Consider the following 12,420-nt stretch of genomic DNA (forward strand, 5'->3'; position numbering starts at 1 on the left):
TGATGGACAGACCAAGTATATAGGGAACCCTATCATAAACGTTACATCATGCCAAATTGGGTATCGAGGGAGGGTATTTTTGGTGCTTATACCGGACGAGATATTAAGGGATTGTATTTTTTGTACTTATACCAGACGGAATATGGGGACAGTCAGTTAGTTGACAAACTTAGATATTGAGTTTACGCGTAGTGGGACATCCCTATGGACCCCAAGAGATACCATTAAGAAGATAAAAAGGAAAGTTGTTGTTCTTGCTCACTTTAATATGAGATCATAATGTTATTTGAGTTATTGTCTCTATAAGTCGATTTTGAAAATGTCGTAACAGTAAGTATGCAATAAATAGTTTTTCTTATGATAAATAAACTTACTTAAATTAAGAACTCCAGTAGTCGTTTTATATTTTATTATTTTTACCAACCTTCAGTTTTTGTATCGGTGAGTAGTGTGATATTCTTATTGGATTAGTGTAGCTCACCCCCTCCCCTATTAACCATTTCAGATCAAGAGGATCAAGATCCTGATCCCAATCAATAAGAGGGTTGTGAATAGTTTACCACACAGACTTCCTTCAAAAGCTAGCGAAAGTTGTCCTAAGATGCTTAATTATTTGTTTTTCGTTTATTTCTTTAATTTTTGTTTGTTCTTTTAGAAGAGACATTCTCATAGTCCTATTGGATATTCTAAATTATTGTGTAAGAAATGTAAACCCTAAATTTATTATTTCGCTTCAGCATTTAATTTATGACTTTATTTTCATTTAAGTTATGAGTCTTTATAGTAAATAAACAACACCGCTAGAACAATTATACACTGATCGATTCTAGCTCCACTAGTAACCTGTAATTAATTTAGAAATTTTTAATTTTATAAAACACACCAGTATTAGTTATTAAACTTTAATTTACCATAATGAGATAAAAAGGGTGAAGGATTCTTACACCGGGTCGGTATTCGAAACACTGTCTTTTTAATTGCGCCTTCTAGCAGTTCTCGGGTTTTCTGGATTTTTTCTACAAAAATGAAAAACACACGTTACATTTTTTAAAATACCCCAAAAAAAGCCAAAATGAGCATTTTTAAATTTGTTTGGCTAGTTTAAGTTTCGGGCACTGCCCTGCCGCTGTGCTCCAACATCGACTCCGTTGCCCACGGTGGTACTTCGTCTCGACTTGGCTGTTTTCGATTGGTTTTGGCAGATTTTGTATGAAAACCTGAAAAAAATAGGGTTAGGGAGCCTCTGTCGGCAGGAAAAGGGAAAAATCGAGACCCAATTGAAAAATAAGTTTTTTGGTGCAGCGGTTCCGTTATTCCTCTCTCGCGTTCGGGGCTTCTCTTCGGGTAACCTGCGTTATAAGGAACACAAAGGTCAAAGAATCAAAGGAAAGGGAAAAGAGCTCATCGAAGGGATTTTGGGTCGCAGCCGCGACAGCTCGGCTGAGCTCTGCTCACAGTTTCTGGCTTACACCCTGGCCTTTTGGCTCCTATATGGGTGTGGGTAGGTTTAGAATTGAATTCTGAATGAGAAGAGAGAAAAAATACCTTTTCAGCATCGGCAGTAGCTCTGATGCGGTGATGACAGCATCCAGTCTTCTTCTTCGGCGACTGATTCGCTTTCGGCCACCCTTCTTCTTCTTCTCTGATCTCTTCTCTAGCAGCTAGGGTTGGGGTTTCCTATGGAATAAGTGTTTAAATACTCATCTTCATTAAATATGGGTAATCCATTTGAGGACACGTGACCCACTCTCCACTATTGGATTGCTCTTATTTGGAGAATTAATCTCACCCACACGATCTGATCAAATTTAGCAATTCGATCGCATCTAAAAAGGAAACGGATCTGGGCCATCTGTGCGTGGGGGAGGAGATCTAGGCCGTTGGATCGACTGGCATGCAGATCACCTGTGTGGACGCATGCCCACATGTCTACCACGCGACGTACGACGACCGACCGTGCTGCTGATGTGGCAGTCCACGTGGCCCAAGTTTCATTAATTTCATTTTTATCCCAGTCTTCTCGATTTCTTTTCAAATAGATCCTCTTTTATTTCTACTTTGGCCCTGATTTTTAAAAATATTTTCAAACGCATCCAAAATAAATTTTTCTTCCAAAAATTCATAAAAATTTAAAATTAAATTATTTTAATTTATTATTATTAAATTATTCCGAGCCAAATTTTCGAGTTCGGGTGTTACAACTCTTCCCTCCTTAAAAAATATTTAGTCCCTCAAATTTGTCACTCTCTCACTAATCAAACAGCTAAGGGTACTAAACCTTGAATTCTGATTCTAACTCCAAAATGGCCTCGTTTTTCGAGTGATTCTACCATAAGACCTTGACGAATGAAATTTCTCTGTTTTGAAATACTCTGCTCTTCCGGTCGAAAATACCTACCAGCACCTCCTTGTAGGATAGGTCATCTGAGAATGGAAGTAGCTCATAAGACAAGACATGTGAGTAGTTTGGGTTGTACTTGCGTAACATAAACACATGGAATACATTATGAACTCTTGATAGCTCTAGGGGTAGTGCCAGTCTATAGGCGAATGCACAAACCCTATTCAAGATCTCAAACGGTCTGATGAACCAAAGATTTAACTTTTCCCACTTTCCGAACTTGCTGATACTCTTAAAGAAGGTGACCTTAAATAACACTCGATTGCCCTTCTCAAATTCCAAATCTCTCTTTCAGGTGTCTGCATAACTCTTCTGCCTACTCTGGGCTAACTGAATATTCTTTCTGATTTTAACTATCTTCACTGTGGTCTCATCTACAAGATCTGAGGTAATCAATTTCCTATTTTCCACTTCTTCCCAACAGATCAGAGATCTACAAGGTCGACCATACAATGCCTCGTATGGAGCCATACAAATACTTGTTTGATAATTGTTACTGTAGATGAACTCTATTAGGGGTAGGTGATCGTCCTAATGTCTTTCGAAGTCTAGAACACAAGCCCTGAGTATATCCTCTAGTGTACGAATGATTTGTTCTGATTATCCATCTGTTTGAGGGTGAAATGTTGTGCTAAGAGACAATTTCGTTTCCATTACTTGCTGAAAACTTGACCAAAACTGAGAGATGAACCTGGGATCCTTGTCTAGTACCACTGTCACCGAAATTCCATGTAACTTGATTGTCTCTCAGATATAGATTATTGCTATCTTATCGAAGGGGTCGGTGATTCTGATGGCCAAGAAGTGAGAGAACTTGGTGAGTCGGTTAATAATTACCCAGATTGCATCATGCCCCGAGTGTGCCTTAGACAACCCTACTACAAAATCTATAGTGATATATTCTCATTTCCACTCTAGAATTGGTAATGGCTGAAGTAGCCCACCTAGGTGTTGATGTTCTACCTTAACCTATTGACATACAAAGCACTTGGAGACGAAATTGACAATTTTTCTTTTCATCCCGCTCCACCAAAATTGGGGTTGCATGCCTTGATATATCTTATTACTTCTGGAATGCATGGTGAACTTTGAATAGTGAGCCTTTATCATGATATCCCTTTTTAATTCACTATTATCTGGAACACACACCATGTCTTGGAACCTGAACAACCCATCGACAAAGACTTGGAATTCTGGATTTACACCCAGTTCTGTATCCATTAAGAGAGCTGCTAGAGTGGAATCAATCAGTTGGGCTTTCTTTATTCTCTAAATTAGTTCGCGTTGAACAACTAGATATGTCAGACATGTGGCCCTTTTTAAATCTTGAAGCTATATCTATTATGCAGCTTTTATTACCCTACATTCAGAAACTATTATGTGAGCAAACATAACTACACTTTTCTTACTAAACGCATCGACTATCACATTGTTTTTGCTTGGGATCAACAAGATCTTACAATCGTAGTCCTTGAGGAGCTATATCCAACGCATATGACATATGTTGAGATCCTTCTGGGTGAATATATGCTTTAAGCTATTGTGGTCTATATAAATCTCAAAAGTCTCCCCATACAAGTAGTGGCGTTAAGTATTTAAGACGTGGATAATAGCGGCAAGTTCCAAGTCATAGGTGGGGCAATTCTTTTAATGACTTTTCAACTGTCTAGACCCATAGGCTATAACATTTCTGTGCTGCATTAGAACATAACCAACCCTAAGTAGGAAATGTCACTGTACATTGTGTATTCACCTGTCCCACTCAGCAGAGCTAAAACTGGTGTTGTAATCAATCGCTTCTTGAGTTCTATAAAGTTCATTTCACAGTCATGATCCCACTCAAACTTGACCCTTTCATAAACTTGCGGTAATAACCTATCATCCCCAAAAAGCTACGAATTTTCTTAACCGAAGTCAATTTCTCCCAACCTAATACTGCATCAACCTTCTCGAGATTCACTGACACCCCATCCTTTGATATTATGTGCCTTAGAAAGTTAGTCTACTCAAGCCAAAATCTATACTTGCTCAACTTTGCATATAACTTTTTTTCCTTGAGAATCTGTAAACCTGAGTCAGGTGCTGAGCATTTTCCCTCATATTCTTTGAATAGAATAGGATATCATCAATAAATACTATGACAAACTGATCCAAGAACTACTTGAAGATACTGTTCATCAAGTCCATAAAAATGACAGGTGCATTGATTAACCCAAATGGCATGACTAGGAACGCATAGTGTCGTACCGGGTTCTGAAGGGTGTCTTAGGGAGGTCCTCTATCCTAATCTTTACCTAATAGTAATGCAAACGTAAGTCGATCTTGGAGAAAACCTAAAAACTCTATAACTAATCAAAAAGATCATCGATCTTGGGGACGGGGTACTTGTTCTTGATTGTGACCCTGTTCAATCCCCTATAGTCAATACACAACCTCAGGGACCCATCCTCTTTTTTTATAAATGTGACTCTGGTACCCTAAAGAGATATACTATATCAGATGAACCCATTATCCTACAATTCTTTGATCTATTTCTTTAGTTCTTTCGTCTCAACATGACTCATATAGTAAAGGGCAACTGAAATGGGTTGGGTGTCAGACTAAAGATCTATGGTGAATTCAACCTCCCTATCCACCAGCAGTCTTGCTAGTTCATTAGGAAATACATCCGAAAATTTTTGGACCACAAAAATCTCTTGAATGCAAATTTCTTTCTTAGGCTTGCCTAATATAGAAAATAAAACCTTAGTTAAAGCATCATATAAACAATGCAGTTACCATGAGGGAATAATATATAAAACTTTTATTAATCTGTGATGGACTCTTCGTTAAAAAGATTGAATATAAGCTTCTTATGAAAATAATCTATGGTGGTGTGATACGCTGCTAATAGATTCATCTCAAGAATTACATCAAAGTCCCTCGTGTCTAGTGCTATCAGGTATACACTCAGTTTTCTACCTGCTATTTATACAATACAAACTTTGTATATGATATTTTCTAATAGTGTCTCATTCCCAGGTGTAGACACAAACAGTACAGAATCAAGATTTTCAGGTAACACGTTCAAATATTTTACAAAAGCATGTGAAACAAAAGAATGTGAAGCACTAGTATCAATTAAAACATATGCAAGGTGATTACAGATAGTGTACGTACCCTATATCACGTCCGAGTTTGCTTCAGTATCTTGTTGGGTGAAGGTGTAGGCTATGCTCTAGATTAGAGGTCTGACCTAATTCTAATTCCGCAGGCACTCTCTCCCATAGTGTTGGACACTTCTATATATGCGGCAGCTATTGTTGAGACGATATTAGGGTCGGTCCCCATGATTCTTACCACAATGCTGGCAAGTCCTATTGCGTCCTGTTGCTGAAGCCTGAGGAGGAGCTTGAGTCGCAAGCCCAGATCTCTTGTTCTGCAAAATCGGTGCAGTGGGTGCTGGCCTGCGATGTGGAACTGGGGCCCTGGAATTTCCATTGCTAGAGGAAAGATGCGGAGGTTCCTCTCTATCAACTGTGCCTTGCCCAAAATTTCTTAGTAGATGCTGAGCTCGAATATATATAGTTGTTGTCTGATTTCAAGACGGAGATCCCATTCAAACTTACTTACCTTTCTGCCTACATTCATCATGCTATCAGGAGAGTATTGACCCAACTCCAGAAATTTTTGGACATACTCTTAGTGTACGTAACAGATTATCAATTGATTGAATTCATTTTAAAGTGATCAATTATGATTAAAAGGTCATATGTCTTAATATATCAGATTTAAGTATGAGTTTGTAATATGTGCAAATACCATATTTGTAATTTCTCATTTTATAATAGGCAAAATTAGAAATAATAAAAATCGACAATATAAAAAGCGGTAATGGTCCCCAAATCATAGGTGTGCATTTTGTTTATTTCCTATTTTTCTATCAGCAGTGAAATTAGAGTTTTTTACAGTCACGTATTAATTTAGAAAATCTACCATATGACGTAAAGATATCTTTCGTTATAGATTTAGATACGTTTTCGTAATCATACTCTTTGATTCAGTACGAATTTACTAATTGTTTTTCAGATCTAGTTTAATTTAATTTCTAACAATTAAATCTCATTACTTATATTTTTCACCTCATTATTCAATTTATTAATTTAATTTTTTTTTAATAAAAAAAAATTCATAGTGTCTAATGCTGGAACAACAGATGGGACAAGTAACTTACATCTGCTTAAACACACACGTTAACTTACCTGCTGGAACAATTAATTTAAAAGATTTCACATTTTATAAATGTTCAAGAGGTGCAAGAGACAGATGTAATATATATATATATATATATATATATATAATACTAATACTTACTTACCAAGATCTACCAGCGGTATTTGATTGAAAGAGTATGGTACGAATGACTTTCTTTAATTAACCCTATCTTAATAAGAAAAGAAATTACATAGTCACTTTTCACTTTAATCAATCAACTTCCTTGAATGCAATCCTTCCCCCATTTTTAAAACGAACGAAAGAAAGAAAAAGGGGAAGCGCCATGGGTTTAATGCGAGCGGGAAGATCCATCTCAGACAGAGCAGACGGGGAAAGAGATTTTATTAATTTAAAAGAAACCTGTTTAATTAAAAAAAAAAAAACCCACAAAAAAATGATTAAACCCTATAAATACCCATTCATTACAAATGAGAAATCAAGCAGCTCTCTTGTCTTTGGTTGGGAAAAAGAAAATCGACTCAATAAAATGTCTTCCATTAAAGTCTCAGAAGCAGCTTTAGCTCCAACTCAAAGCACCAAACAATGTATAAAGCGTCCCATAGAAAATTTCCAACCCAGCATTTGGGGAGACCATTTTCTCTCATATGATTCCACCTTACTTCTGGTAATCACTAAACTATTATTCATCATAATTATGTAGATACATATATTGTTTATGTTCATCTAATATATAAGTTTATTTTGTAAATAAAGAGTAGCAATACAATATGTATTTATTAGGATATAAATACTAAATTTGGTAAGAAATGATTAAGTTTTTAAATAATTAATCGCAATAGACAAGAATATTCAATAAGTTCAAGAATAACATTTCAAAGAATGTTTAAGTAACAATGTTATAGATATATTAGAGCTTTATGAAGCTTCATATTTACGAGTACATGGAAAAGATACATAAATAAAAGTTTTAATATATATGTTTTTTTAGTGGTTAAATATAGATTAAGAAATAAATTGAAGCCTATTTTGCTGAAGCTAAGTGGTTCAACGAAAATCATATACCACCAATCGAAGAGTACATGCCGGTTACAATGCATTCAACTGCATATTACTTGTTCTTGATCGTTGCTTTTGTAGTTATGGAAGATACTGTAACAAAAGACATGCTTGACTGGGTTGCTAGCAATCCAAAGATTATGATAGCAACAACACTTATTTCCATATTCATGGGCGATATTGTTTCTCATAAGGTGCCTTTAAAATTTTTAACTGACTATTTATTACGTTAATTAAGAAAATGATGGATTAATTTTTTTTTTAATTATGGAGTTAAGCTTTTGGGAAAATTGGTTTAGTCAATTTTTTTAACATTATATTGGAGGTAGAGTCATGTATTTCATAAATCTCTATTTAATATACATTACTTTTGTGCCTACTTATTTGCCCAACTTTTAGAAATATTTATTGCATGTGATGGACATGTTTGTATATAAACAATTCATTAACCTGATCATTTTCTATTAGCTCAAGAAAAAAATTATGTCACCTTGATTATTTAACATTTGTGTATTTATTCTATAGACTGAACAAGAGAGAGGACATGTTGCCTCAAACGATGAGTGACTACATGAACCAATATAGTACGACCGTCGAAGAGGTTTACGTTGCACTAAAGAAGCAAATTGAAGACAAATGGAAAGATATTAATGAAGAGCTCCTTATGCCAACGATTGTACCAATGTCTCTCCTCACATTTGTACTTAAATCTTTCGAGAGTGATGAAAGAGCTTTATAAAGAAGAAAATGCATTTACAACAAATGAAAAGGCTACAGAAGATGCTGTTACTGAATTATTTATAAATCCATTGGTCATATGAATTATTTATGCATGAGATAATAGTTAATCATGACTTACATAGTCATGACATTTACTTTTGCTAGCCAAATTTTTTTAGCATATATATATATATATATATATTTTGTTAAAGAAATAGATAATTTATTAACAAGAAAAAATCAATCTTTGTTACCTCAATGATCACCGTTGGTGCACCAACATCAATCTTGGTTACCTCATCAACATTTCTTAGCTTTTCATTTTGAGCCAGTGAGTTCCAAATGGTATTTGCAATTTTCCGTACCAAATTTCTTTAAGATTTCTTTGGCATACTACTCTTGATTGATGAACATACCATCTTCACCATTGGTGCACCTCCATTCCACTCTCCTAAGTCTGTCATCTCAAAAACCTTCTTCATTTCAGTCTTGAATCTGTGTACCAATTCCTTGTTGCTTCAACTTACCAAAAAGTCATTCACATAGAGTGAGATAACAAAGACATCGTTGCCTATTTGCTGCACATACAAGGTGGCTTCACTTATACTTTTGTTGAACCTCAAGTTAGACAAATGATCTTCAATCCTGCTGTACCATGCTCATGGGGCTTGGTTCAAGCCATACAATGCCTTTTTCAATAATAAAAAAAAAGTTCTTCATCTCCTCTAACCTCAAACCCTGGTGATTGTTCAACAAAAACTTCTTCCTTAAAGTGACAAATAAAAAATGTTGACATAATATCAAGTTGGTAGATCTTTCAACCTTTTTGAACTGCTAAAACGATGATGAGTCTAATAGTACCATACCTTGCCAAAGGAGCAAATTTATCAATATAATCAATTCCAAATTGCTGAGAATATCCTTTTACTACTAACCTCACTTTTAACTCATTGATGGAGCCATCAGGATTTTGCTTGGTTCTGAACACCATCTTAACCAAGTCCCATTCTTGTCAATAGGCCTTACTATTCTTCTCTATCATCTTCAACTCCTCCATAATTGTTTTCTGATCAGGGGATCTCAAGGCTTCCTTAATACTTCTTGGTTCTAATAAGGCAAGACTGCACAACTCAAAATGTCTTGCAAAGTTCTTGTTCCTCTCAAATGACTATTTTCACAATCTTTCTGATAGGTCTCGAGAGAAAAAAAAAAGTCAAAAGAATAAACCGCAAATCTCCCATAACTTCTGTCTCTAATACTTAAGTGTTGTGGTGCCAATTTGTGGATCTTATTATGGAACAAGTAACCCAAAAATCAATAGGTATGAAAGGTTATTTTTGTGGTTTTCTTCCTATACTATTTTGATAGAAATGTATGGACTTGTTTAGAGAGAACTCAATGATCTCCTAGAGTTGAAGTACTCAAGAAAATTTTGATAAATTTTCTGCATAAAAGTTGGACATTTGCAGGACAACAGCAGATCTTTAAATATGCAAAGAGAGTAGTTATGTGGAAATTAATCTCTATCTACTACACATAATTTTGATCAAGATCAAAATTTTCCTCTAGTCGAGACATTATTTGTCTTTGTGTATATCGTAAACCTAACTCCTCTTATTTGGAGGAATCACATGGATTAAGGTCGCTCCGAGAATTTTCTTCCCTAGTTTTTTAGGATAAATGTTGTTTATCTACCTTGATGTAAATATTTTTTTTTCACTAAAATAAATTAGAACACCCTTTATCTCAATTGCCATAAAAGAAATAAAATAGAATGAAATATATGAATTTTTTTTACAAACACTAGATAATCTCCTTATTGCAGAGAGTGAAAGAACCTCTGCCACTTCGATTTTGAAAACTTGGCGAATTAGGAAAAAACAAATATTCAGACTACACTAACTAAGATTATATATATATATATATATATATATATAAACTCAAATGTTTTTGAAAACATACATACAAGAGGGAAACAATAAATTCCAACATTATTAGTATAAGTAGGACCTGCAGAATCTTTCTTAGAAGCAAATATTGCAAAAACTTTGATAATTTATTGTGGCCAATCTTGGAAGAGCAGGGATGCTTGACCTTTATGTTTGATCTCCGTCTTAGTCTCCTGCTCCCTTTACTTCGTTTGTAGCAGAAAATACAAGACTTACATACATCGGGTGCCGAATATATTGTTAAAATCAAGACTTGTTAGGAGCGACACATTTCCAGTGGACTATAAAACTACATTCAGACTGTGACACACATTCAAGTGCCAAATCTGAGCAGGGTTGGCCGCAAGAGTTACAGGAAGGATACTTCTCTGTCTTATTCACGAAAAGGAGGGAGTGTGGGTGAGAATCAATTGTGTAAGTATCTCCAACCTTAATATAAGGATACTTGCCAAATACACACTCAGGATGAATGGTGACACCGCAATCATCACAGTAGTAGAACCAATGTTTTGGATCTCTCTTATCTTCGCATACATCGCAATAAAGCTGATCTGAATCTGAATCATCCTTGAAGGTGAGTTTCAGAGGATGGTCGTCATAGCTATGCATAGCTGTGGGTGGTAGTGCAGCACATTTGAAATCAAGAACATAGACACATTGATGGCAGTACAGTCCGTTCTTCCCGGGCGTACCACAGCCTTGGCAATATAACACATCATCATTCAGGAAGAAGGCAAAGAGGCTATGTTCATGAGCTTGATGGATAAGGGTGTCTGAAATCGAAGAACAGCGAAGATCGAGATCAAAACTGCATCTCTTGCAGTTGTAAGAGAAGCCGTTGGAGTAGGTTGAACAGACATTACATGCGAAGACTCTGTTAGAATGAGGTGATTTTGGTCGAAGAGTAAGTGTATGCGGGTGAAATGGGGAAGGTTTTTTTATGGGTAATTCAACACAAGTTTTATGGAGGAAGAAATCACACCCTTCACAGCTATAAAATGGAGACGAGACGGGTATTCCGCATCCATCACAACCTTTATCATCCTTACCCTCGTTACTGAAAATCAAGGTATGGTCATGGCTGAAATGCTCAATTTCAGCTGCAATCTTGTCTTCACCCAGCTTGATTTCCTTAACAACCCTGATTATAGAATCTAGTCTGGTCTCACTGCTCTCCGTATCATCTTCTTCATCACTTGTTGTGTCATTCCATATATTAGACTCTATTGCACAGTGGACATGGGCGGCATAATCGCATGCTGGACAATGATAACATCCACGATCTGCCCTCAGATCCTGGAGACAAATCGAACAGCGGACCCATTCAGACTCACTTTCACGAAGAAAATAGGTATGTCTGAGAAAATGTTCATGGCGTTTTGTCATGATGGTTCTTGGTAGTGAAATACAGTGGTCGTGAACTATGAGGTTGCAGGAGATACAAACGTAGGGAGACTGAGAACCATCTCGGCCACAAGCATCACAAGAGAATGAGATTTTCCTGCAGAGAAGGTTAAAAGGGTGTTCATGGATTTGTGATAGAGTAACCGCCGGAGGTGAAATTTCAGCACATTTAATGTGAAGGGAGTAGTGACAGAGAGAGCAGTGATAAATCATGCTCTGCCTACCGCTGAAGCACAAAGCACAACGAAGTCCCTGCTGGTGGGGTTGAAGACGAAGACGGTGTTCTGGGTGGAAAGGATGGAAAATTTCACGGGGTAGCTCCGCACATTTTTTGTGGAGAAAATAGTGACATTGAGTGCAACCATAGCTAGATTCCTCGAGTATTGGACCCAGGCAGCCAGAGCACTTGGTATTTTCGGCATCACTGTGTGTGTTTTGCCCATCAAAGAAAGTCAATGGATGTTTGTGACTGAAATGAGGAAGTTCCATTTCTCTCGATCATTGGGTCTCTGTGAGACTGAAACCAGCAGTTACAAGGCGTATTGAATATGCAATTATTGATTCCAGTAAGCAATAAAAAATACAACACGTTTTGAACACTAAACCAAGAAAGACTTGAAGGCGGCATGGACTTGGTTTTCAGATTGCCCCTACAAGCTGCAAAATATACGGGAA

The 12,420-nt window shown here is 36.4% G+C and overlaps 2 protein-coding genes across 3 annotated transcripts; one reads left to right on the forward strand and one right to left on the reverse strand.

Annotated features, from left to right (window-relative positions):
- Nucleotides 1-7,142: 7,142 nt before the first annotated feature.
- Nucleotides 7,143-8,563, forward strand: LOC148266535 (valencene synthase-like). The gene is made up of 4 exons (XM_088219124.1): nt 7,143-7,200; nt 7,637-7,866; nt 8,198-8,235; nt 8,292-8,563. Exons 1-4 carry the CDS (start codon nt 7,143-7,145, stop codon nt 8,491-8,493), a joined length of 528 nt encoding a protein of 175 aa, XP_088075250.1. The 3' UTR covers nt 8,494-8,563.
- Nucleotides 8,564-10,429: 1,866 nt separating this feature from the next.
- LOC110819936 (uncharacterized) lies at nt 10,430-12,420 on the reverse strand. 2 transcript variants are annotated; one of them, XM_088218855.1, is made up of 2 exons: nt 11,970-12,101; nt 10,430-11,842 (listed from the first exon to the last, which is right to left on the reverse strand). In XM_088218855.1, exon 2 carries the CDS (start codon nt 11,725-11,727, stop codon nt 10,588-10,590), a length of 1,140 nt encoding a protein of 379 aa, XP_088074981.1. In that variant the 5' UTR covers nt 11,728-11,842; nt 11,970-12,101; the 3' UTR covers nt 10,430-10,587. The 2 variants fall into 2 exon arrangements, with proteins under 2 accessions (XP_088074981.1, XP_088074980.1); XM_088218854.1 differs by having other exon boundaries at nt 10,430-12,420.

The sequence above is a fragment of the Carica papaya genome, chromosome 4 (assembly GCF_054855325.1).
Source record: "Carica papaya isolate Zhongbai chromosome 4, ASM5485532v1, whole genome shotgun sequence".
NCBI lineage: Eukaryota > Viridiplantae > Streptophyta > Magnoliopsida > Brassicales > Caricaceae > Carica > Carica papaya.

Excerpts from the sequence above, each read along its gene's own strand:
- LOC148266535 (XM_088219124.1), top strand. The coding sequence starts at position 7,143 with ATGTCTTCCATTAAAGTCTCAGAAGCAGCTTTAGCTCCAACTCAAAGC. Across the intron at positions 7,201-7,636 it reads AACTCAAAGCACCAAACAAT|CCTATTTTGCTGAAGCTAAG; the intron begins GTATAAAGCGTC and ends AATAAATTGAAG. Across the intron at positions 7,867-8,197 it reads GCGATATTGTTTCTCATAAG|ACTGAACAAGAGAGAGGACA; the intron begins GTGCCTTTAAAA and ends TTTATTCTATAG.
- LOC110819936 (XM_088218854.1), bottom strand. The coding sequence starts at position 12,234 with ATGGAACTTCCTCATTTCAGTCACAAACATCCATTGACTTTCTTTGAT.